The sequence below is a fragment of the Dendropsophus ebraccatus genome, chromosome 11 (genome assembly GCF_027789765.1).
Source record: "Dendropsophus ebraccatus isolate aDenEbr1 chromosome 11, aDenEbr1.pat, whole genome shotgun sequence".
Lineage (NCBI taxonomy): Eukaryota > Metazoa > Chordata > Amphibia > Anura > Hylidae > Dendropsophus > Dendropsophus ebraccatus.
The window spans coordinates 56811584-56837068 of record NC_091464.1 but is presented as its reverse complement, the minus strand read 5'-3'; the positions used below and the strand labels follow the sequence as shown (position 1 = coordinate 56837068).

At 42.6% G+C, this 25485-nt stretch overlaps 1 protein-coding gene across 3 annotated transcripts in view; it reads right to left on the bottom strand.

Moving 5' to 3' along the window:
* Positions 1-15164: 15164 nt before the first annotated feature.
* Positions 15165-25485, bottom strand: part of CD86 (CD86 molecule) — a 92816-nt gene continuing 82495 nt past the window's right edge. For all 3 annotated transcript variants that reach the window (XM_069945676.1, XM_069945675.1, XM_069945674.1), the window contains 2 exons: positions 20280-20340; positions 15165-18762 (listed from right to left, as the gene is read on the bottom strand). In XM_069945676.1, the coding sequence (XP_069801777.1) occupies positions 18714-18762; positions 20280-20340 (110 nt within the window). In that variant the 3' untranslated portion in view covers positions 15165-18713. The remainder of the gene's footprint in view (positions 18763-20279; positions 20341-25485) is intronic.

Sequence of the window (25485 nt, the reverse complement as noted above, 5' to 3'; positions counted from 1 at the left end):
ACACACACACACTCTGTAATGTGGCCAAAAACATTCTCTTGTGGCCAGAGGCAGAATCCTGCATGCAACCACAACAGTGACTGGCAGAGGAGAAAGCCAATGTCTGCTTGTTCTATCCATCCACTGTATTTAACTATAACAGCCTATTAGGAGTCTCATGGTTATATACATAGGTGCAGGAGCACACTACCTTTTGCTTAACCCCTTATGTACTGCAGTGTGGAAGTGACCCAGTGTTCTCTTACACGCTGCAACAAAAAAAGGGTTAATATAGAAGACAATTAGCTCTCTGCCTCACTACTCCTGCACTCTGCAGGAGCTCAGAGAACAGAAGTCAGAGGTTATCAGAGTAGTGAGGGCAGAGAGCTAATTGTCTTTAGCAAATGAACCCTTTTTTGTGTTGCAGCATGTAAGAGAACACTGGGTCACTTACACACTGCAGTACATAAGGGGTTAAGCAAAAGGACACAGGAGGCTCTTATCTTCCCTGTGCATCCCTGGGCCCCCTCCCTCCACGGGCCCCATAGCAACTGCCTTCCCTGCCTCTATGGTAGCTACGCCACTGGTCTGAGAGCATGTTCTGGGCTAACACAATTTGTCAGCATAGAACAGCTCAAGAGAATGACAGTTGAAGAGTTATTAAATCATCATAAACTACCAAAAACATTCTTCTCCCTATAAATCCTTATGGTGGCAGCATTGTGTTGTAGAGCTGTAGACTGTGAATAACTTGTGAAGAGACAAACAATCAACAGCAGAACCTGTTTGGTAATTTTGAACACAGTGAACAGAGCCTCCTGCATCTGGCTGCATACACAGTGTAGATCGGGCTGCCAAAAAGGTGATCAGAAGCAATCTGATATTTTTTTTTTTTCCCTAAGGGTACAAACACACACAGCATATACGCTGCGTATTTACTGCTGCGATACGCAGCAGATACGCAGCAGATTAGATCTAAATAACTGAACACAGCATCAAATCTGCTGCGTATCTGCTGTGTGTGTTTGTACCCTGGGTTCACACTCAATTTCAACATTGTGTGAACAGAGCCTTTCTGTGTTTTCAATCCACTCCTGGTTTTGGTTGCAATATGAGGACCACAATACTGACTGAAATATACGTAGTGTGAACCCAGCCTAAATCTTTTTGACTGCTGTTCACCTGCCCAGGCAAGATGACTCCCCCATTGAAATAAATCATTAAACATTAGGGAAGTAAAACAGAATAAATAATAGTATCAATAAACATTTAATAAATTATTACATAACAAAAATAAGGTGATTACTTTTAATAAATATAAATAGAGATGAGCAAAGTGAATCTGACGAATTCCGAATTACAGCAAATCAGGCATTAAATTCCCTTTGCAGTGATTTTCGAATTTGCTAGATTCGCTTCACAAATTAGCTAAACATGGCAGCCGCACATGTTATTTTAGGGCCCTTTTACACGGAAAGATTATCTGACAGATTATCTGCCAAAGATTTGAAGCCAAAGCCAGGACTGGACTATAAACAGGCATCAGGTCATAAAGGAAAGCCTGAGATTTCTCCTCTTTTCTCAAATCCACTCCTGGTTTTGGCTTCAAATCTTTGGCAGATAATCTGTCAGATAATCTTTCTGTGTAAAAGGGCCCTTACAGAATTGCCTTTTGGCAGGAGCAAGAGATTATCCATAATCTGCATCAGATGCAAACACTATGATGTCAGAACCTCCCCTCCCCCTCAATATAGGTTGATTGCCTTCCTGGAGGCGGCCAGTTGGCTGTGTATAGTGGAGAGCAGGTTGTAGCCGGCAGTTAGAGCAGGGAGAGAAATACAGACAGATAGGGACAGAGAGGAAAGGAGGGTGTATTGTGGGTGGTTTCCTGGGGGTGCAGTGAAGCCATTGTCCAGTATATCAAGTAACTGGGTGACTGTTGTTCATTATACCAAGTAACTGGGTGCTGGGTGTGCATTATAGGAAATCACAGAATTGCAACAAAATTCCACATAAACAGCACTTAATGTCACCATACCTTCCAACTTTTTGGACAGCCAAAGAGGGACACTTGTGCTTTACAACACATTTATTACAGACATTTCTATACTGTTAAATTCAAGGATGCATTTACACATACAGGATCTGATGCAGATTGATGCATTTAGTTATGTGGACCCACAAGTGCAGACGGGATTACAAATGTGTTTAATAACTGTCCGCATTTGCAGGGACCCACTGATTTAAATAGGACACATGGACGTGCAATTACTTTTTTGTGTCACAGATCATGCCCCAAACGGATCCGTAACCCCTGCAGATGTGTGTATGGGACCAAAGAACACAATGAGTCTGCATGTGTGAAATGATGTGTGAAAAGGGCCATAATGTCACACGAGTCTAAATATAACAATTTTTAGGATATAACTTACTCCACATGATGGAATAATGTGCAGGTTTGGGTCTTTTATAAAGTAAGAAACAAACCAGTAATGCAAATCTTATTCCTAGGTTAAAAAGAGGGACAGAGGGACGTGGATCAAAAGTAGGCACTATCTGTCAGGAACCGGACAGCAGGACAAGACAAGACAGTGAGCCCTAAGCTCAGCCCCGCCCACTGTCCTCTACCTACTTGCCACAATCCGCCCTAAGATGGCGGCGAGCAACTGGGCGGCAGTCCCTGCACTGGCTAGGTGGGATACAAAGACAAGACAGACAGACAAAACACAATAAAGAATAGTCCACAGTCCGGGTCACAACAATCGGGCAGCAAAAGTACAAAATCACAATCCTATAAACGTAGTCAAAGTCCAGGCAATATAGTCAAGGGCAGGCGGCAAGCAAGGGAGGTCAAGGAATAAGGCAAAGATCAGGGATAGCAAATACAAAGAAGATACAAGCAGGCAGAGACTAAGTCAATAACCAGCAATAAGTGCACAGACTGAGGTTTGTTATATAGTAGGCCAGGGCTCTGGTCCAGAATGTAATTGGACCATCCCCCTGATCTCCAAGCACAGACACCTGAGAACAAGACAGATCCACTGGCAGGAAGACCTGTCAGTCACAGCAGAACCAGAACACAGATTAACCCTGACATGGCCAGACAGAACTCGTGAACAGAACAGGTGAAGTCGGGTGTGTCTCCTAACCCAGGTGAGCAATAAAACAGAGTTCACACACAGCAAAACAAAACACAGAAACAGGATACAAGAAAATCAGTGCCTTCTCGGACGAACAGCACGAGCAGCTCCGCAGAGATACCATCCTGACACTATCCTTCCAAAAGAGGGACACAGGAGGTATGAATGTCACCATATTTATATTTATCCATGGTAAGCCTGATAAGTAACAAATGATGTCCCCACTTCTCATAAGTGCCCTGAAAAAAAGCAAATAGATGGGCTGAAACATGGCTTGCTTGTTGTAATAGTGAGCCCCACCTGTCTACAATAAAATGCTCAAAATTCCCCTTAGGCAGTGTGCAGTCAATGTTTTGGGCCATCTGTCAAAAAAAGTGCTTTTTTAAACTGTTAAAGGGCCAGTCCTATCTCATACTTGTATGACTTGTCAAGTTAAAGGCGTCGACAGAATCGGCTACAGCCACTAACTGGCTGAGTAGGTCTGACACGTCACCACTCAAGCCCCTGCTCAGACCCGGAAGTTGCCGGGGGATCGGGAACCGGAGTGAGGGACAGCTGACCCCTGCACTGGAGTTGGGGAGGTAGGTGCATGTTGTTATGTTCAGCCACCTACTCCCTGATGGACTTCCCCTTAAATATTTGTGTGCATACAGTAATTTAGCAAATTTGCCTCATTCTTCTGACATGCTGCTCCTTCCCTCCCATTGTTTACAGCTTGTTGTCTAGGTTACTGACCACTCTGCTCTAAAAGCAAAATTGTTCAACTTGATGTTCAACTTCCCCTTGCAATAGGCAGTAGACTCCAGATTACAGAGAGGGGAGACATCTGGTGGCCAAGACTTTAGAGCAGTTCTTTTCTGAAAAAAGGAATGATTTTTGGTAAATTAAAGCTACTCTGTACCCACAGTCTGACCCCCCCCCCCCCCCCCCCCCCGAAACTGCATGTACCTTTGGATAGCTGCTTTTAATCCAAGATCTGTCCTGGGGTTCATTCTGCAGGTGATGCAGTTATTGTCCTAATAAACAACTTTTAAACTTGCAGCCCTGTGTCAAATTGGCATGGCCTAGAGTACCATACCCTAAGATTGCGACACCCCTCTGTCCCTCCTCCCCGCCCTCTTCATCCTTAGGAATGCCCCTAGAACAATTTCTCCTATTCATTACCTGTGTAAACACTCCACAATGTGCTGGATCGTTTAGGCACCTGTGCAGTGTTCAGACAGGTGATGAATAGGAAAAATCCTGTCTGGGTCATTCCTAATGATGAGGAGGGTGGGGAGGAGGGACAGAGGGGTGTCGCAATCCTAGGGCATGGGTACTCTAGGCCACGCCAATTTGACACAGGGCTGCAAGTTTGAAAGGTTTTTTTGAGGACAATAACTGCATCTCTGGCAGTTTGGTGGGGGCAGATTGTGGGTACAGAGTCGCTTTTATAAATATGTTAGGAATCACACTTGCTATCACATGGAGGGAAGTTAACAGTGATTATTTAAAGCGTACCTATCATTACAGCCACTGTGAAGTTGCTGTGACAGTGTCAGAATTAGAAAATATCAATTTAAAAAAAAAAAAAAATGTCAATCAGCCTGTCAATCATTCAATTTCTGCCATGGACAGCAATGGACATTGGTGGATCAGTGGCATAATATAAATTTTCTCCCAGGACAGCATAAACATTGGTAAATGAGCACCCAGTGAGTTATTAAGATAGACACTGTGTTCACTGGGGAATTTCCACAGCTATAAGAAAGACGATCAGAGCCTTGATGTTTTTGAAGATGATGGAATTTCCTAGAAGATGCTGGTAGGTGCACCTGCTCTGTGATATATATATATATATATATATATATATATATATATCATAAAAATCAAAGTCTGTCTGTTTGTCTGTCCTTCTGTCTGTCTGTCTTTCTGTCTGTCCTTTATAGACTTCCAAACGCCTGAACCGTTTGACCCCAAATTTGGCACACAGATACATTGGGTGCCCGGGAAGGTTATTGCGAAGGTCCCGTCCCCGCCAGATGTACAGGAGGGGAGGGGGAGGGGAAAGAGAGGCGCTCCATAGAGATGAAGGGGAAAATCTCCTCACTGCAAACACAGGTGATATAATTAGCTGCAGCAGACACGGCAGTTGGAGCCTTAGCAACCAATAGCATTACTGCTTTCATTTTCACAGGGAGCAATGGTTGCTAGGGAAGCTGCCTCACAACATCCACAGTAATAACTGGTAGACCCCCTACTCCATCTATACAGTACATGTATATACAGGGCCCCCTACTCCATCTATACAGTACATGTATATACAGGACCCCCTACTCCATCTATACAGTACATGTATATACAGAACCCCCTACTCCATCTATACAGTACATGTATATACAGAGCCCCCTACTCCATTTATACAGTACATGTATATACAGGACCCCCTACTCCATCTATACAGTACATGTATATACAGGACCCCCTACTCCATCTATACAGTACATGTATATACAGGGCCCCCTACTCCATCTATACAGTACATGTATATACAGGAACCCCTACTCCATCTATACAGTACATGTATATACAGGACCCCCTACTCCATCTATACAGTACATGTATATACAGGACCTCCTACTCCAACTACACATTACATGTATATACAGGACCCCCTACTCCATCTATACAGTACATGTACACAGGACCCCCTACTCCATCTATACAGTACATGTATATACAGGATCCCCTACTCCAACTATACAGTACATGTATATACAGGACCCCCTACTCCATCTATACAGTACATGTATATACAGGACCCCCCTACTCCATCCATACAGTACATATATACAGGACCCCCTACTCCATCTATACAGTACATGTATATACAGGACCCCCTACTCCTTCTATACAGTACATGTATATACAGGACCCCCTACTCCATCTATACACTACATGTATATACAGGACCCCCTACTCCATCTATACAGAACATGTATATACAGGGCCCCCTACTCCATCTATACAGTACATGTATATACAGGGCCCCCTACTCTATCTATACAGTACATGTATATACAGGAGCCCCTACTCCATCTATGCAGTACATGTATATACAGGACCCCCTACTCCATCTATACAGTACATGTATATACAGGACCCCCTACTCCATCTATACAGTACATGTATATACAGGACCCCCTACTCCATCTATACAGTACATGTATATACAGGACCCCCTACTCCATCTATACAGTACATGTATATACAGGGCCCCCTACTCTATCTATACAGTACATATATATACAGGACCCCCTACTCCATCTATACACTACATGTATATACAGGAGCTCCTACTCCATCTATACAGTACATGTATATACAGGGCCCCCTACTCCATCTATACAGTACATGTATATACAGGACCCCCTACTCCATCTATACAGTACATGTATATACAGGGCCCCCTTCTCCATCTATACAGTACATGTATATACAGGACCCCCTACTCCATCTATACAGTACATGTATATACAGGTCCCCCTACTCCATCCATACAGTACATGTATATACAGGACCCCCTACTCCATCCATACAGTACATGTATATACAGGACCCCCTACTCCATCTATACAGTACATGTATATACAGGACCCCCTACTCCATCTATACAGTACATGTATATACAGGACCCCCTACTCCATCTATACAGTACATGTATATACAGGACCCCCTACTCCATCCATACAGTACATGTATATACAGGACCCTCTACTCCATCTATACAGTACATGTATATACAGGACCCCCTACTCCATCTATACAGTACATGTATATACAGGACCCCCTACTCCATCTATACAGTACATGTATATACAGGGCCCCCTACTCCATCTATACAGTACATGTATATACAGGACCCCCTACTCCATCTATACAGTACATGTATATACAGGACCCCCTACTCCATCTATACAGTACATGTATATACAGGGCCCCCTACTCCATCTATACAGTACATGTATATACAGGAACCCCTACTCCATCTATACAGTACATGTATATACAGGACCCCCTACTCCATCTATACAGTACATGTATATACAGGACCTCCTACTCCAACTACACATTACATGTATATACAGGACCCCCTACTCCATCTATACAGTACATGTACACAGGACCCCCTACTCCATCTATACAGTACATGTATATACAGGATCCCCTACTCCAACTATACAGTACATGTATATACAGGGCCCCCTACTCCATCTATACAGTACATGTATATACAGGAACCCCTACTCCATCTATACAGTACATGTATATACAGGACCCCCTACTCCATCTATACAGTACATGTATATACAGGACCTCCTACTCCAACTACACATTACATGTATATACAGGACCCCCTACTCCATCTATACAGTACATGTACACAGGACCCCCTACTCCATCTATACAGTACATGTATATACAGGATCCCCTACTCCAACTATACAGTACATGTATATACAGGACCCCCTACTCCATCTATACAGTACATGTATATACAGGACCCCCTACTCCTTCTATACAGTACATGTATATACAGGACCCCCTACTCCATCTATACACTACATGTATATACAGGACCCCCTACTCCATCTATACAGAACATGTATATACAGGGCCCCCTACTCCATCTATACAGTACATGTATATACAGGGCCCCCTACTCTATCTATACAGTACATGTATATACAGGAGCCCCTACTCCATCTATGCAGTACATGTATATACAGGACCCCCTACTCCATCTATACAGTACATGTATATACAGGACCCCCTACTCCATCTATACAGTACATGTATATACAGGACCCCCTACTCCATCTATACAGTACATGTATATACAGGACCCCCTACTCCATCTATACAGTACATGTATATACAGGACCCCCTACTCCATCTATACAGTACATGTATATACAGGGCCCCCTACTCTATCTATACAGTACATATATATACAGGACCCCCTACTCCATCTATACACTACATGTATATACAGGAGCTCCTACTCCATCTATACAGTACATGTATATACAGGGCCCCCTACTCCATCTATACAGTACATGTATATACAGGACCCCCTACTCCATCTATACAGTACATGTATATACAGGGCCCCCTACTCCATCTATACAGTACATGTATATACAGGACCCCCTACTCCATCTATACAGTACATGTATATACAGGTCCCCCTACTCCATCCATACAGTACATGTATATACAGGACCCCCTACTCCATCCATACAGTACATGTATATACAGGACCCCCTACTCCATCTATACAGTACATGTATATACAGGACCCCCTACTCCATCTATACAGTACATGTATATACAGGACCCCCTACTCCATCTATACAGTACATGTATATACAGGACCCCCTACTCCATCCATACAGTACATGTATATACAGGACCCTCTACTCCATCTATACAGTACATGTATATACAGGACCCCCTACTCCATCTATACAGTACATGTATATACAGGACCCCCTACTCCATCTATACAGTACATGTATATACAGGACCCCCTACTCCATCTATACAGTACATGTATATACAGGACCCCTACTCCATCTATACAGTACATGTATATACAGGACCCCCTACTCCATATATACAGTACATGTATATAAAGGACCCCCTACTCCATCTATACAGTACATGTATATACAGGACCCCCTACTCCATCTATACAGTACATGTATATACAGGGCCCCCTACTCCATCTATACAGTACATGTATATACAGGACCTCCTACTCCATCTATACAGTACATGTATATACAGGACCCCCTACTCCTACTGTGACTGGGTAACACTGCTACACCAGACCTGACCAATACCGCCATACTGTGCTGGATAACACTGTCATACCAGACCTGACCAATACCGCCATACTGTGACTGGATAACACTGCCAGACCTGACCAATACCGCCATACTGTGACTAGATAACACCTCCATACCAGACCTGACCAATACCGCCATACTGTGACTGGGTAACACCGCCACACCAGACCTGACCAATACCGCCATACTGTGACTGGGTAACACCGCCACACCAGACCTGACCAATACCGCCATACTGTGCTGGATAACACTGTCATACCAGACCTGACCAATACCGCCATACTGTGACTGGATAACACTGCCATACCAGACCTGACCAATACCACCATACTGTGCTGGATAACACTGTCATACCAGACCTGATCAATACCGCCATACTGTGACTGGATAACACTGCCATACCAGACCTGACCAATACCGGCAAACTGTGACTGGGTAACACCGCCACACCAGTCCTGACCAATAGCACCATACTGTGACTGGATAACACCATCATATCAGACCTGACCAATACTGCCATACTGTGACTGGATAACACCGCTAAACCAGACCTGACCAATACCACCATACCGTGACTGGATAACACCGCCACACCAGACCTGACCAATACCGCCATACTGTGACTGGATAACACCGCTATACCAGACATGACCAATACCGACACACTGTGACTGAATAACACTGCCATACGGGTAAATACAACCCTGCAGGTATACAGGACACTACAGGTATACAGGACCCCAAAACTATGCACTACAAGTGCACAGGACCTCCACAAAACTATATACTACAGGTATACAGGACCCCAAACTTTACACTACAGGTATACAGGACCCCAAAACTATATACCACAGGTATACAGGACCTCCACCACCTATATACTTCAGGTATACAGGACCTCCACCAACTATATACTACAGGTATACAGGACCCCAAACTATACACTACAGGTATACAGGACCCCAAAACTATACACTACAGGTATACAGGAACTCCACCAACTATATACTACAGGTATATAGGACCCCAAACTATATACTACAGGTATACAGGACCTCAAAACCATACACTACAGGTATACAGGACCTACACCAACTCTATAATACAGGTATACAGCACCTACACCAACTCTATAATACAGGTATACAGCACCTTCACCAACTCTATACTACAAGTATGCAGGACCCCAAATATACTACAGGTATACAGGAACTCCACCAGCTATATACTACAGGTATATAGGACCCCAAACTATACACTACAGGTATACAGGACCTCCACCAACTGTATACTATAGTTATACAGGACCCTCAAACTATTTACTACAGGTATACAGGACCCCCGAACTATATACTACAGGTATACAAGACCTCCACCAATTATACACTACAGGTATCCAGGACCCTCAAACTATAAACTACAGGTATACAAGACCTCCATCAACTATACATTACAGGTATACAGCACCAACTATATACTACAGGTATACAGGACCCCCGAACTATACAGTACAGGTATACAGGACCTTCACCAACTGTACACTGCAGGTATACAGGACCTCCCTCAACTATACACTATAGGTATACAGCCCCCCCCCAACTATGCACTACAGATATGCGAGACCCCTAAAAACTATACATTGTGGGTATACAGAACCCCTCCAACTATGCACTACAGGTATACACTAATTCCACTGATTAACTCAGATGAAACAATACCTTTAGCTTGGCCTCCTGGGCACCTTAGAACAAATCTAATTAACACACTGACACTTTATACCCGGGCAGCGCCGGGTACATTTTCTAGTATATATATATATATATATATATATATATACAGTATCATAGGATGGTGAGAACCTGGTCACCTTTACATTTCTGTGTGTGATCCCAAGACATGTTTACCTGGTGCTTGTCAACCTCAGCAGAAACAATGGCTCACTAACATTACCCTGTTATATATGTAAAAACAACTTTCAACCAGTGGCGGACAATGCCTGCAGTACCCGGCGGCCGAGCAGGTCTCCCTGGTGCTGCAGTTGTTTGGGATGCGATTAGTGGCGGGGGTGTCCCGGGTAGCGCAGGCTTGGTGATCGCCAGGTTTGGTACTTCCGGCACAGGGGGCATCGCTAACACGCGTTCCCTCTGCCGGAAGTCCCGGCCGCCGATGCACACTGAGCTCCCTGGTACCTGCGCTGCCCGGTGATAGGACGGGACCGCCCCATCCTATCCCCAGGCAGCGCAGGTAACAGGGAGCTCGGTGTGCTGGAGCTGACTTCCGTAGGTAAGCGATGCTCCCTGTGCCTGAAGTACCAGCCCCGGAGGTCACCGAGGCTGCACTGCCCGGGAATACATGAGAGACCTCCAGGGAGCTGAGAGCACAATAGAGCTGCGACGGGGGAGCGAGTTGTTAGGTGAGTTATTTTTTTTTCTTTTTAGCTGCCTTGCAGAGGGGGCATTTGTAAGGGGGGAATCATAAGGGGGGAGCTATAAGGGGGAGAACATAAGGGGGCACCTATAACATGGGAGCTATTGTATAAGGCAGAAAGCATAAGGGGGAAGCTATAAGGGGGAAAACACAAGGGGGGATCTATAAGGGGGCCAACACAAGGGGGCATATAAAAGGGAGCCAACAAAAGGAAAGGCATCTATAAAGGGGCCAGTACAAGGGGGGGCATTGATAAGGGCGCCAGCACAAGGGGGGGGCATCTATAAAGGCGCCAACACAAGGGGGCATCTTTAAGAGGGACAACATAAGGGAGGCATCTATAAGGGGGACAACATGGGGAGGCAATTTATAAGGGGGCAGAGGAGGACAACACGGGGGGGGGGCATCTGTAAGGGGGATTACACAGAGGAAGTCATCTATAAGAGGGGATACACAAAGGGGGGCTGTCTGTAAGGGAGACTTCCCAGAGGGGGGCCATATATAAGGGAGACTACACAAAGGGGCCATATATAAGGGGCACTACACAGAGGGGGGCATCTATAAGAGGGACAACAAAGGGGCCATCTATAAGGAGGACAACAAAGGGGGGCGTATACAATAGGGGATGCACAGTGGGGGGCATCTACTATAGTGGACTACACAGAGGGGCCATCTTTAAGGAGGGGCTACAGAGAGGAGGGCCATATACTATAGGGGATGCACAGAGGGTGTCATCTACAATAGGGGGACTACACATGGGGGCTCTCAAGGAGATGCACATGGGGCCATCTATATGGAAGAGTATAAGGCGGCTACATAGAGAGGGATAATACTATGAGGGGGATCACATAGTGTCAGGGCTACCCACTAAATGAGGGCACAAAGGGGCCAATACAGATGTGCAGTTAGTATAGAGATAAGGATGGTGCCAGAGTGAGGAGCCCAATATGTTTGTCTGGCAGATTCTGTGGATTCGTGGCTCAGAGAAATTCCCATAATGGCCCAGGGCAGGCGAAGAAGAAAACAACTCTGATCAGAGAAGACATCCCCTGTGAGTCACTTAATATAACTGCCTGTAATTTATATGAAGTACAGAACCTTTGCAGAGATGGGTGTGTTGATGGCATAGTGGTTGGACGAGAGGGGGGCCTAATTGAAAGTTTGCTATGGGGCCCAGCCATTTCTAAGTACGCCCCTGCTCTCAACCCCAACATATAGTAAGCTTGCTGGTCTACAAAGCTAAAGTATACATATATGTAATAAAAATGAATGTCTGTCTGTTAGCTCTCTATAGACTTCTGAATGCTTGAACTGCTTGACCCCAAATTTGGCACGCAGGTACATTAGGTGACCAGGAGGTATACAGAACCCCCAACTATATAGTACAGTATATACTACAGGTATACAGGACCCCCAAACTATACAGTACAGGTACACAGGACTCCCCAACTATACAGTACAGGTATACAGGACCCCCAAACTATACAGTACGGCCGCACATGTTAGCTTACAGAGCAAGGGATTATCCATGGGCGTCCAATCACCTGCAAGCTCCACTGTGATGTCAGCACCTCCCCCTCCCCCTGTCTATAGGGTAATTTACTTCCTGGAGGCTGGCAGTATGCTGTGTGTGTTGTTAAGAGCAGGTTGAAGCAGTCAGAGCAGGGAGAGAAATACAAAGAGATATGGACAGAGAGGAGAGGATAGGAGAGTAGATTGTTGGTGGTTCTCAGTGGGAGCTGTGAAGCCACTGTAAAGTATACTAAGTAACTGGGTGCCTGTTGTGCATTTTAACAAGTCACTGGATGCAGAGTGTGCATAATACCAAGTCACTGGGTGCTGGCTGTCTATAATACCAAGTCACTGGGAGCAGTGAAGACAGAAACCATCTTAACCCCTTCAGAACTGGGCAGATTTTCGTTTTTGCGCTTTTGTTTTTTCCTCCTCGTCTTTAAAGGCCGTAGCACTTCCTTTTTTTTTTTTTTACCTACAGACCCACACAAACCCTTATTTTTTGCACCACTAATTGTACCATGCAGTGGCAGTTTTCCATAAAATATGCTGTGAAACCGAAAAAAAAAATCTGTGCAGTGAAATGGAAAATGCATTTCTTTATACGTAACTTGTATAACTTTTATTCTGTTTGATGGCTTTTAAAAAATTAAAACCTTTTTAAAAACCTAAATGCTCCTTTAAATTTCTCTTTTACCACGCTTTAATGCTTTAGTCTATGGGGCTGTGTGAGGTGTCATTTTTTGCACCATGATCTGTCTTTTCTATCTGTACCTTGTTTGCATATATGCAACTATTTTGATCACTTTTTATTACAATTTTTCTGGATTTGATGTGACAAAAAATCAGTAATTTTGAGGGTTTGTGCGCTTATGCCATATACTGTGTGAGATCAGGAATGTGATAATTTAATAGTTTGGTCGATTACGCACGCAGTGATACCAAATGTTTATTCATTTTTTTTTAAAAAATTGAAAAAGGGGGGTGATTTAAATTTTTTGTTAGGGGAGGAAATTTTTTATTAATGCAAAAACTTTATTATTTTTTTTTGCACAACAATATGAATGCTGTGTATATAATAGAGCATCAATCTATTAGATCGATGCTCTATTGGTCTGCTGCAGACCAGACCAGATCAGTAGAATACCGAGCCGGGATCAGCACCATTCCAACGTTAAGGCCCGGCCAGATATGTTGAACGGATCGCCCCTCCGCAATCTCATCCCAATTGGGGGGACAAACAGCTATTTAGATGCAGCTGTCAGTTTTGACAGCTGCATCTAAATGGCTCATTAGCGGGCACGGCAATCAGACTGTGCCCGCTAAATGCCGCAGCCCTGGGCTATTAATAGCAGATGGGATTGTGGCAGTTCAGAGTGGGGTAAACCCCCCTCTGATCTCCCCTACCCAGGACGTACAGTTACGTCCTGGGTCTTGAAGAGGTTAATAGTTCACTGGGTGCTATTACTGGGTTCCAAGTGGAGCATGAGGGGTCTATAAGTATCCAATTGTCTTTTTCGAGCTTTTCTTAAAAAGGTTTTCCAATCTGAGCATGTTATCCCTATCCATCTTGAACGCAAATGGAATCGTTCCTGCAATAATAGGAGTGCTCACCGTGTCTGTGCGGCCACTCCTGTGCTCCATTCCTTCTCTGTGGGGCCACCAAATGCTGAGTTCTTGGGTTTGGCAGGGGGTCCTAGCATTTTGACCCCAGTTATCAGATTATTATCCCTGTTACAAGCTGGAATGAGAATACCCTTTAACAGTTGAGAAATGTTGCCTTTGCAACCCTATTGTACAACAGAAAAATCTCATCTATTGTTCACCTTCTATACAGAATATATATCTTATAAGTGACAAAGTAATCCTGTAGTTCACAGAAAGTCAGCTCACCCAGGACATAACACTTCCTAAGCACTGGGATTTGCTGTGGGTCAGGCTGATGATTACATGACACAGTTACAGTAATGAAATTCATGCATGCGCTGGAATAAAGCACATGGCACTGTTGGATTAATGATGATGATTGTGTATGATATGGGCAAAAAAAAAAAAAAAAAAGCTTGGCTATCCAGTTAGATGCAAGACCAGTGATTGTATGTGGGTCCTCTTTCGGCCTGGTTTCAGAAAAAGCATAGCACCAAATCAGCACTTAATAGCTAAAATAATGATAATAAATTATTATAATAAATAAAGAAAACACAAAACTAAATCAGTTAAATAGTTTTATTACAAAAATTAAATTACAGAAAACTTTACTTAAAAGGTATATATAATGTATACTAAAATGAAAAAAACGGATTGTCAAAAAACACTTAGGCTATGTTCCCACTTTGGCAACATAGCAGAGGAAGGTGAGCGTCTCATTAAATAGAACATGATCATTATTAGTGGCCATCTATTTAGCGAGACCGTCGACTTTCTTCGCTAGGTTCCTCAAGTAGGAACATAGCGTAAATCCTGTATCATCCCAAGTGGTTTCCATCTATGTGAACTTTTTGTTCCTGTTAGGCTGCCTTCACATTAATGTTTTTTCAATATATTGATTGTGACTGAACACAAGCAAACTTTTCTTTTTCAACATGTCTGATATGTTGAACATTGTAGAATCTGTATATCAATTCACTCAGCCCCTCCGGATGTATACAATTATTAAATAGCTTAGGGTTTCCTATTCCTACACCTGTTTACAGTTTCTTGCTACGCCTTCCCCTTGGTGAGATATGTGGGTTTATACTCTTAGGGCGACATGTATCATCCGGCGTACGGATGATTTTCGGCGGAAAGTGCCGATTTGCATATTTTTTTATTCGCAAATGGCCGATTTGCGAATAAAATATTCGCATATCCGCACTTCCCGCCGAGTACGCCAGGGGGGCGGGGAGGGGGTGTGGAGGGGGCGTTACGGGGGGGCGCGGACTCAGAGTCCGCGCGATTTAACATTTTTTCGGCGCAATGATACGCCAAAAACCTACTTCACCTTTCAGGTGGCGTAGGTTTTCGGCTGTGCGCACCGACGCGCACGGGATTTATGCAGAGGCGGTCCGACTCCACATAAATCTCCGTAGCGCCGGAGATGCGGGGACATTTATAAGTCCGGCGTATAAAACGCCGGACTTCATAAATGTCCCCCTTAGTCCTTTAGGCGTGAACTTAATTTAAATAATAGAGAATATTGGTGAATATCAGGTGATGGGTGTGATTGTACAGTTAGAGGCATGTATATGAGAACCCCCTGACTATATAATCACTTGATATTCATTTTTAAAATGAAGTTCATGCCCAACTGAATTGTCAATCTATAAACCTACATACCTCAGAAATTGTAGGGCATATGCATAAACCGTAAAACAGGGTGTACCTAGAGGTCCTTTTTAAATCCTTAGGAGTCCAGTGGGTGCCTACACAGACAGTGGTCAATCACTGAGGAAGGACTGCCCACTGGACTCTTAAATGCAGAAAGATATATTTTTCCTATAATGCAACATCTAAGTCTCCTCAGCTACTCCTGTCCTATAGCTTTCTACTATCACTAGAACACCAGTGTGATTCCAGCCTTATTCAATATATCTCAACCAAACTTCTGACAATATTTCTTTCCATAAATATTACAAAAGGTAATACATTACAAACACTGAACAATATAAATACAAGTTAAACAAACATTAAAGAAAATACAGGCAGCAATGTTAAAGGGCAGATTTACATCACTTCAAATTGCCTAATTGTCTGGTTGTAAGACCTGAGAAATGCTGACAGTTCTGTATAAAGGATAGGGAGTTAACACATATACAAATCTGGTGGCAGGGGTTGCATGCCTTATAAGATTTTTGTAGTGTCTCAGGCACTGCTATGGCAAGTGTCCAAGAGGTTGACCCTGTGCACTTCCCTGGCTCCTCCTCTCAGCTCCAAGTGCCTTGTGATCTCTTGATTGGACAGTAGATCTATCACTGTGGGCTCAGAGGTAAAACCAAGGAGGTGATCAGAGCACTTAGCATGAAGGCTTCACCTCTTGGACACTTGCGATAACACTATCCAAGCTACTACAGAACTTTATTTGTTTTATTTTAAAAAAATTTCTAGTGCAACCTATGTTTTAACTCCATAATCTATATGGAACCATCTGTTTTGAAAGTATAAACATCTAACAGATTGCCTTCATGTCCAATACAAACTTCATAACTGGTTGAAGTACAAAAATGCTTTAAACAGTACCTTCAAAAAATACTTACAATACTGCAGAAGAAGCAACAAAGTATATTAACAAGTTATCAGAACAAATAAGTTCTGATAGTAGATCAGTAAAGGCTTGAAAATTCACATGTTTCAGGTCAAAATGCAAATTTTACAGGTTACATGATGAGCTTGGCTGTTAAATGACACTGGGCACATGCACAATTCTGTTTTATGGAAATTAAATGAGTATAACAATTGCGTATGACTATTCACAGAGTTATCAACTTAGCAGTTACAAGGTCATGAAACAGAAAGGTCACAGTGGAGCACATGACTTGTGGAACAGTAAAGCACCGAATCAGGGTGTTGTGGTAAAAAAGCGTAATAAAACACAGTACAGTGTTACCATTGAACTTTAAGCTCTACAGTGCAATCTTAAAGGCTTTTTTTCCAGATGATCAGTGGGGCACCCTCGCCGATCAGCTGTTCAGTACCCACACTTCACTGAGAACGTAGCTGGAAAAATATAGGTTTGGCACAAGGGTACTGAAGCCTCCGCTTCTATTGAATTGAATAAGTGTAATACCCTGACTTCGGCCAAACAAGGTATAGAGCCGATACGGCATCCCTACAGGTCAAATATTGACAGCCCTATAGATATATACTGACATTTTTTCCTGGGAAAAACCCTTTTAAAATAAGAACAAGTCAAAGTGGAAGAATGACAAGAGTAGGGGGGGGGGGGGGGGGCAGTACTACTTCCCACTGCATAGGAATCATACTGTAACAAAAAACATAGAGAGCTTAAAGTGCTTGCCATTCCCTAATTTTAATCCCTTTATTTTATTATTTAACAGTTATATATAAAACAAAAATGATAAAAAAGATAAAAAGTCAGTTATAAAAAAAATACAAAAAAAATAAATAATAAACCCTGCCACCCTTAGCCCTAACCTATGTGATTTGTTCGTAAAAGCTTGTAAATGGCAAAACCAAAGCTTATCTACAGAAATACATTGCACTTGTGCACCTAGTAGTCTAGTAGTAGACTATATATACACAATATACATTCAATAGCTAGAGAAAAATCCAGTTTGTACATGTTAAACCCTTCAGTTTACAGATTATTGGAAATTCAGCTGCAGGATGGTCCACAAAACAATTTCTAATGATCAAACATTAAAATTGCTCAAACTGGATATTTTTGAAAACTTGTTCTTTTCATAAGGAGGCATAATTAAAACGCTGTCTTTTTTGTTGATAGGTTGGTCTTATTTCCATCCTTTATATGCCCACTCTGTAAGAACACCCTAATACATAGAAAGGCAGCCACATTTAAGAACTCAAATCATTATACTACCAAAATAAATTGTATGTGAACACGAAAATCCATCCTGGCTCCAGTCACCATAGTGTTGGGTGGGAGAAATTTCTGTCAGTAAGGTTTGAACTTCCAAGGGTTACTAAAAATATAGATACTTCTGAGAAACCATTGGAAGATTGACAGTATAAAGAAAACAGGGGTCAGTTTTGTATCCAATAGAGTGCTTTTGAAATGACATTGAAGAAAATGTCTGTTGCTTAGTCAAGAGACGTTGACTTCTGCTTCTTTTCCAATGGATAGAAGTTCCCCTCTGACAACAAAAAAACAGATCAAAAATTAGATATTGATGGTAACATTTTTAAATTCAAAATGAGAAAATATGAAACTGCAATTTTTTACTTATTTTTTATTAGGAAATTGTCAGTTAATAAAGTTTAATTCTTTGTTTGAGACTGCATCAATTAATAGAACCAAAGGCCCTTTTACATTCACTGATAGGCAAAAGGGTTTGTTCAGCCAGGACTCCTTCAAGTGCTTTGCCTGGAGAGGGGGTAAGTGAACCCCCCCACACACACACACACTTACCTCCCTGGTTCTTATGCTGCTGCCCAAACTACGCAGCTACATTCTCCATTGTGTGGCCACTTCTGGATTCAGAGACGTGACATAGCAGGCCCACTTAGCCATTCAGTGACAGAGGGGCGACACCGCTTCAGCCACTGAATAGCTTAGAGGACTTGCTACATTACGTTCCCAAACCCAGAAGCCACACAATAGGGACTAAAGTGGCATATCAAGTGTGGTGTGGGAGCCAGGGAGCTAATTGCATGTTATTTTTTTCCATTCACGCCCTCACTGGGCATAGTGCTTAAAGGGGCCATGGTCAGACAACCCCTTTAATTTCATCATAGTGGGCCACATATTCCTGTATACACAGGAAGATGTGCATCCAACTAGCAATGAAATGAATGCTCCCACAATTATTGAAATCTGAAGAAAAATAAGAGGTTTCTCATTCAACGGACCCTTTTTACATGTTAATTATCGCCAGTGAGTGTTCCTACTAGGAGCATGGCTGGGAATGTTATAAACATAGGTTGGTGATACTTATCATCTACCCCAGTCACCCACAGCTGCCATTTAGATGGTTTCTAGGCTCTGTGGAGTCACTACATCATGGAAACCAAAAAGGAGCCTTGAAGAGTAGGCACTTGGAGCTGTCCAAATCACAGCTAAGGGGCATCAGGGTAGGTGAGTATCACTTCTTTTCTATTATTACAGCAACCCCCTAACCATACAGTATATAAAAAAAAAAATTTAATCAGTAAGCGTAGGAGTGTTGAATCTTAGCACAAGGAAATGGAGGCATTTCCCAACATTTCCATAGACAGGACATAACCATAGGGATGCATCAATTGTGGTTGCCCTTTGATGCTCCTTGCTTCTACTCATAATTGGGGGCCCTGCTACATAGTTTAAAATTAGCATCCAGGAGCTTAATGTTGCTCTATGCATAGGAAATATTTGACCTTTCTAGAGGGGCGGGGGCAATCGATGCACTAAAGGCAGCAGTTCCACTTAATTTGCATCAAAACCATCCAACTTATACATTGAATAAAATGAACATTTACCGAAAATGGCACTGAGGATGAAGGTAAGAAAATTCCCTCTAATTCCAAATCCCAATGTTGAGCCTGAGCCCTTATGTGTGCCGTAAACAACCGAAACATTCAGCCACAGGCCCAACATTTTAGATGTGCCATATATCTCAATGGAGGTTATATGCTGAATGCAATATGGGGTATATATTATTAAAGGAATACATACGTCTCGGGGAGGTTGTTTGAGTCCATTGTGTTTGCAGGTTCACCATGGCGCCGGGATGATGCTGTCAAAAACAATTTTACACAATTCAGATATTATCTTTAATAACTCTACAAGTTATTTGCTTACTCATTCTACATTCACTTTTTGGCCAGGACAAAGAACAGTAACCAGACTACCTCAGTTGCCATGCCTACCATAATTTGACAACTGATAACGGGTGCCTTGATAACAGATCGACCCTCTGTGACTGTGTCTTGGGGAGCCTATCTGAACACCTGCACCACCAATGAGATCCCGTAAGCTCAAAATGGCAAGTGAGGGGGCTCTGATACAGATTTCTGCCTTTGGGTTCAGGGGTTTCAAGTGGATCAGGTAAGAAATAAAAACAACAACAATAACAGAATTACGTTTTTTTGCCAAGAATATCAGGAGTTGCCCGTACTTCCCTCCCATGTGAAATACTCTGCAGCTTGTATAGAGTGTGAATGTTGTTATAAAATGCAGGCAGTTTTTGCTCCTCACTTTTAATAAAATAAGAACCCAAAGCAGGTCTAAACTGGGGCTTCACTGTGTCCGCCAGACTTGGCATTGTGATTGATATCTTCCAAATGAACCTTCCATCTAGTTACTCCAAAACAGTATACCTTGTGGAACCAGTGCATAAAGACAGTCATTGAAGATTACCTATAACTCATTTCCAAATACTTCCTGATGACCCCATCAATTGACAGTGGGGGAAAGAAATTGAAAGTGGAACATAAATTGATTGAAGATTGTATGATCTCACTATGGTGCCATTCAAATCTCGATGGCGCCCATGTGACATCTTTGCCGATTGGCCCACAGCTAAGGAGGCCAGAAGACAGGGTTTCCAATGCACCTTTATGACAGCGCTCTCATAGAGATGCATTTGATACCCTGACTTACAGGAAAGAAGAGGGGTCAGAAGAAACGTGACATTACTGCCAGCAGGACCTGAACAGCAACATAAAACTGGAATAAAACTGTGTTGCGGCAAACCGATTATCAATGGTAAGTATATGTGTCAGCTTTCTGGTGGTGAAGAAAAACAAAACAAAAGTGGAATGCTTATTTAAGTTTCACACTGTAGGAGGGAATACTAGGAAAATATTAACAGCCATGTGTTGTGACTTGAGGAGAACTATCTGCCACTAAGGCCCAGTGATAAGTCATTTAGCGGTACTGCAACATCTTTAGCTCCTGCAGTTACCATCCTTCATCTCCTGGTTTACACAATATCACTCATGGGGTGGGGCTAGAGCTCAAGAGACACAAGATCCAGCCAAAGCTCTCTTTGTCCTCAAAGGATAATGGGCTTTCTAAGGAGAGAGGAAGACAATACTCATTTTGTAGTTCTTCTACCTTCAACTTCCTGTCATGGTTGAATCATGTGAAACCACGCAAAAGCAAGTATTATTAGTCATGACACTCTATTAGTAGGTAATATACCTTGAGGTGATAACTTTCTGATGCTGGAATTTCACTTTAACTCATTAATGACCTATGATGAGTATTTTCTTCATAGGGCCATTTAAGGGTGTGTGGAGCGAACAAGGGACTTGAGCCAGCTCCATACTCAGCAAATTCCACCTGCTGTCAGCAGCTGGGGACGGTCGCTAATAGCCAGGGCGGATCGATCACCCGTGATGGTTATTTAGCCATTTAGATGCTGTCAAAACTGGCAGCAGCATTTAACTAGCTTTCACATACTTAATTGGTGGATGAGTGGTCCAGATTGGCTCCTGACAGCTTTAAAAAATTCTTTCAAATTTTTATAATAGAATTTTCTGATGAATTTTATAAATGTTCCTCAACAAAATTTATGTCCTATTAATCTAAGCCCCTTATTTTTAAAACCAGGAAACAAAACCTTTCTCACATACATTTAGTTTCCACTATACATGAGTAATAAAGCACTGGCCCTATTAAATAAGGTGGTCGGGGAAAAGTTGGCAGTCCCTTTTTGGCAGTTTGTTTCTGAGCTGAAAGAGTCCATTGTGCGAGGAGAGATCTGTGCTGTTCTCTTCCTGGATGCTGAATGATTGTATTTGTGAAGAAGCCATAAGAAGTGTAGCAGGAAACTCTGTCCTCAATGTGGTGTTTTCTCTCTAGGAGAAAATTGTATGATTTTCTTCAGTGTGCTATGGCTGCAACAGGCTGTGCATGTGTGTATCTGCTATGGCTGCAGCAGGCTGTGTGTGTGTGTGTGTGCTATTGCTGCAGCAGGCTGTGTGTATCCGCTATGGCAGCAGCAAGCTGTGTGTGTGTGTGTGCGTGCTATGGCTGCAGCAGGCTGTGTGTTTTTGATATGGCTGCAGCAGGCTGTGTGTGTGTGTGTGTGTGTGTGTGTGCGTGCTTTGGTTGCAACAGGCTGTGTGTGTGTGCTATTGCTGCAGCAGGCTGTGTGTATGTATATCTGCTATGGCTTCAGCAGGCTGTGTGTGTGTGTGTGTGGGTGCGCACTATGGCTGCAGCAGGCTGTGTGTGTGTGTGTGTGTGTGTGTGTGTGTGTGCGTGTGTGCATGTGCTATGGCTACAACAAGCTGTGTGTTATAGAGAGAGAGGCAGAAATTAAAGGGGTATTCTGGGCAACAGTGAAAAATCCAGGGGGACGCAATGCAGCGTCACCGCTCATGGTCCCTCACCAGGCTCCTGATCCTGTGATGTCACGACCCCACAAGAAATGCACACTCAGCCAATCAGTGAGTGAGACAGGACAGCTGTAGTCACTGACTGGCTGAGTGGGTAGTTCCTGTGGGGCCGTGATGATTCACGAGTGTGGACAGAGAGCTGATAAATCTAGGTCTATGTCTGAACTGTATATCACTATAGCTGACCTGTATATCACTATGGCTAACCTGTAAATCACTATTAAAGATGAGAGAAGTGCACGGAAATTAGCGATTTGATGAGCATGAGGTGTTGCTGCCCTTATTGTTACTGTAGGAAAACATGGTGACATTGTACTGGGTGTTACACAGGACAGGGCACAGACTGTGGCAGTGTCATTACATAGGATTGCTTTGGGACAGCAGGGAGATGGAGACAAAGCCCGGAACAGACAGGAATAGCTGGTCAAATATTATATATTAATTTGATATATATTATTTAAAAAACAAAATACCAAGACGATCTATAGCGCTATAGTAACTGAGGGAATGTAGTGTCTTCTAATGATGATATGGCGTGAAGCAAATAAATTCAAATGTATCAAAGGTGGTTATCATTAAAGACCGGTGATGGCCCCAGGTATATACAATCAGCTGTTACGATAACAAGGTACACAGCACTATATGATATATAGCTGGTTAGATGGTACCGATGTTCCTACCTGTCTTGCGCCGTGATGATGTCTGTTTCACATATTCATACTTTGCGGTTTAACTGTAAATGATGTAGTCCTAAAGGATTGGAGAAGAACGTAGATGTCCCTTTTATCGGGGTCGGGAGCGAGCCCCGGCCGGTGGCTCTGCTGCTACCTTACACCCGACGTAGTGGAGTAGATCCGGAGGAATCCACAGTTGAGTGACGTCACTTTGGTGGATACGGAGGCCGATGTGGGGAAAAACATCTAACGCGTTTCAGTGAGCTTGCGGTCGCCCTCGTCAGAGATGGGACAGGCTCCAGTGCTTCCTCCTTATATTGACTACTCCACCTATCATTCCTCCTCCTTTACCAGCTATGTTGAGGTGAGTAGTGTTCACCAAACAGGCTGGTTTCTCCTTTGCTGTTACTAATGATCCGTTGTAAGTTCTCAATTCATGATTATTTCAATGTTTTTTCGGGAAAGATACATAAGTGGCCCTCCATATATAGGTTAATACCGCTATCTCACGGCATGATCCATATGTCTCACTTAAATTCTCCCCTATTTATTTAGAACATTTCCTTCTCCCTTCAGAAAATGTACATGTTGATCTCTGAACATTCAATTTAAAAACGCAAAGAGTTCTAAATCCGCGTTCAGACCGTGAGGTATGAGGCTATTAAATTTTAAAATATATTCTGTTTCTGTCCTAGACATTTTTTCAACATAATTACCACCTCTCCAATTCGGCGCTACTATTTCTATTCCTGCAAATTGTGCATGTTTAAAAGATCCGGAATGTTGCTCCGTAAAATGTTTAGAAAGAGGATGGCCCATGAATTTTCTTTCAATAATGTATATATGCTCTGTTATACGTACATTTAATGATCTTTTTGTCCTTCCTATGTAGAGTTTTCCACACGGGTATTTAATGTAGTATATAACTCCTCTACTTTTGCAAGTGATGTGTTTGCGGATTTGAACTGTCATGTCTCCTTCTTGGATTGAAGTGATTATAGTTTGTTTACCTGCTGTTCTGCATGGTTTGCAGCTTTTGCAAGGAAAGAAACCATTCTTCTCCCCCAACTGTCCCTGTGTTGCTCTGTTACTTTCCCCTCCTTTGTTATATCGTTTTATGGTGGGGGCTACTAAGTTTTCCAGATTCTGCGCCTTTTTAAAAATAAAGTTGGGTTTTTCAGGCAATTTATCTCCTATTACTTTATCATTCTTTAAAATGTCCCAGTGTTTTTGTACTATTTGTTTGAATTTATGACTATCTTTACTGTATGTGGTAATAATGGGAATTTTTATATATTTTTCGTTTTCTTTTGTCACCATATTTTCTTTTATCCTTGTGTTTTTGTCTTGCAAAAATTCATCTCTATTTTTCTCCCCTATTTCTAGGGCAGTTTGTTGCATTTTTGCAACCTCATATCCTTAAGAGGCAAATTTTCCTTGGAGTTGTATTGCTTCCTTTGTATATTGCTCTTTTGAAGTACAGTTTCTACGCAATCTGATGAATTGGCCCTTGGGAATGTTTAGTAGCCAGCTAGGTAAATGACAACTATTTCTATCAATAAAACTATTGCTATCAGTTGGTTTATAATAAGTTTTAGTTAAAATTTGGTTATCCTGGATGTAGATAGTTAAATCTAAAAAGTGTATCTCTGTTTGACTGTACTCGGGGGTAAAAGTGAGATAAAAACTATTTTTATTAATATTATTTAAAAACGTATTAAGAGTGTCCTTGCCCCCTTTCCAGATAAACACCACATCATTATCTGGAAAGGGGGGCAAGGACACTCTTAATACGTTTTTATAGTATATAGACCCCCTGTGTGCTGCCCCAGTAGTATATAGACCCCTGTGTGCCCCTAG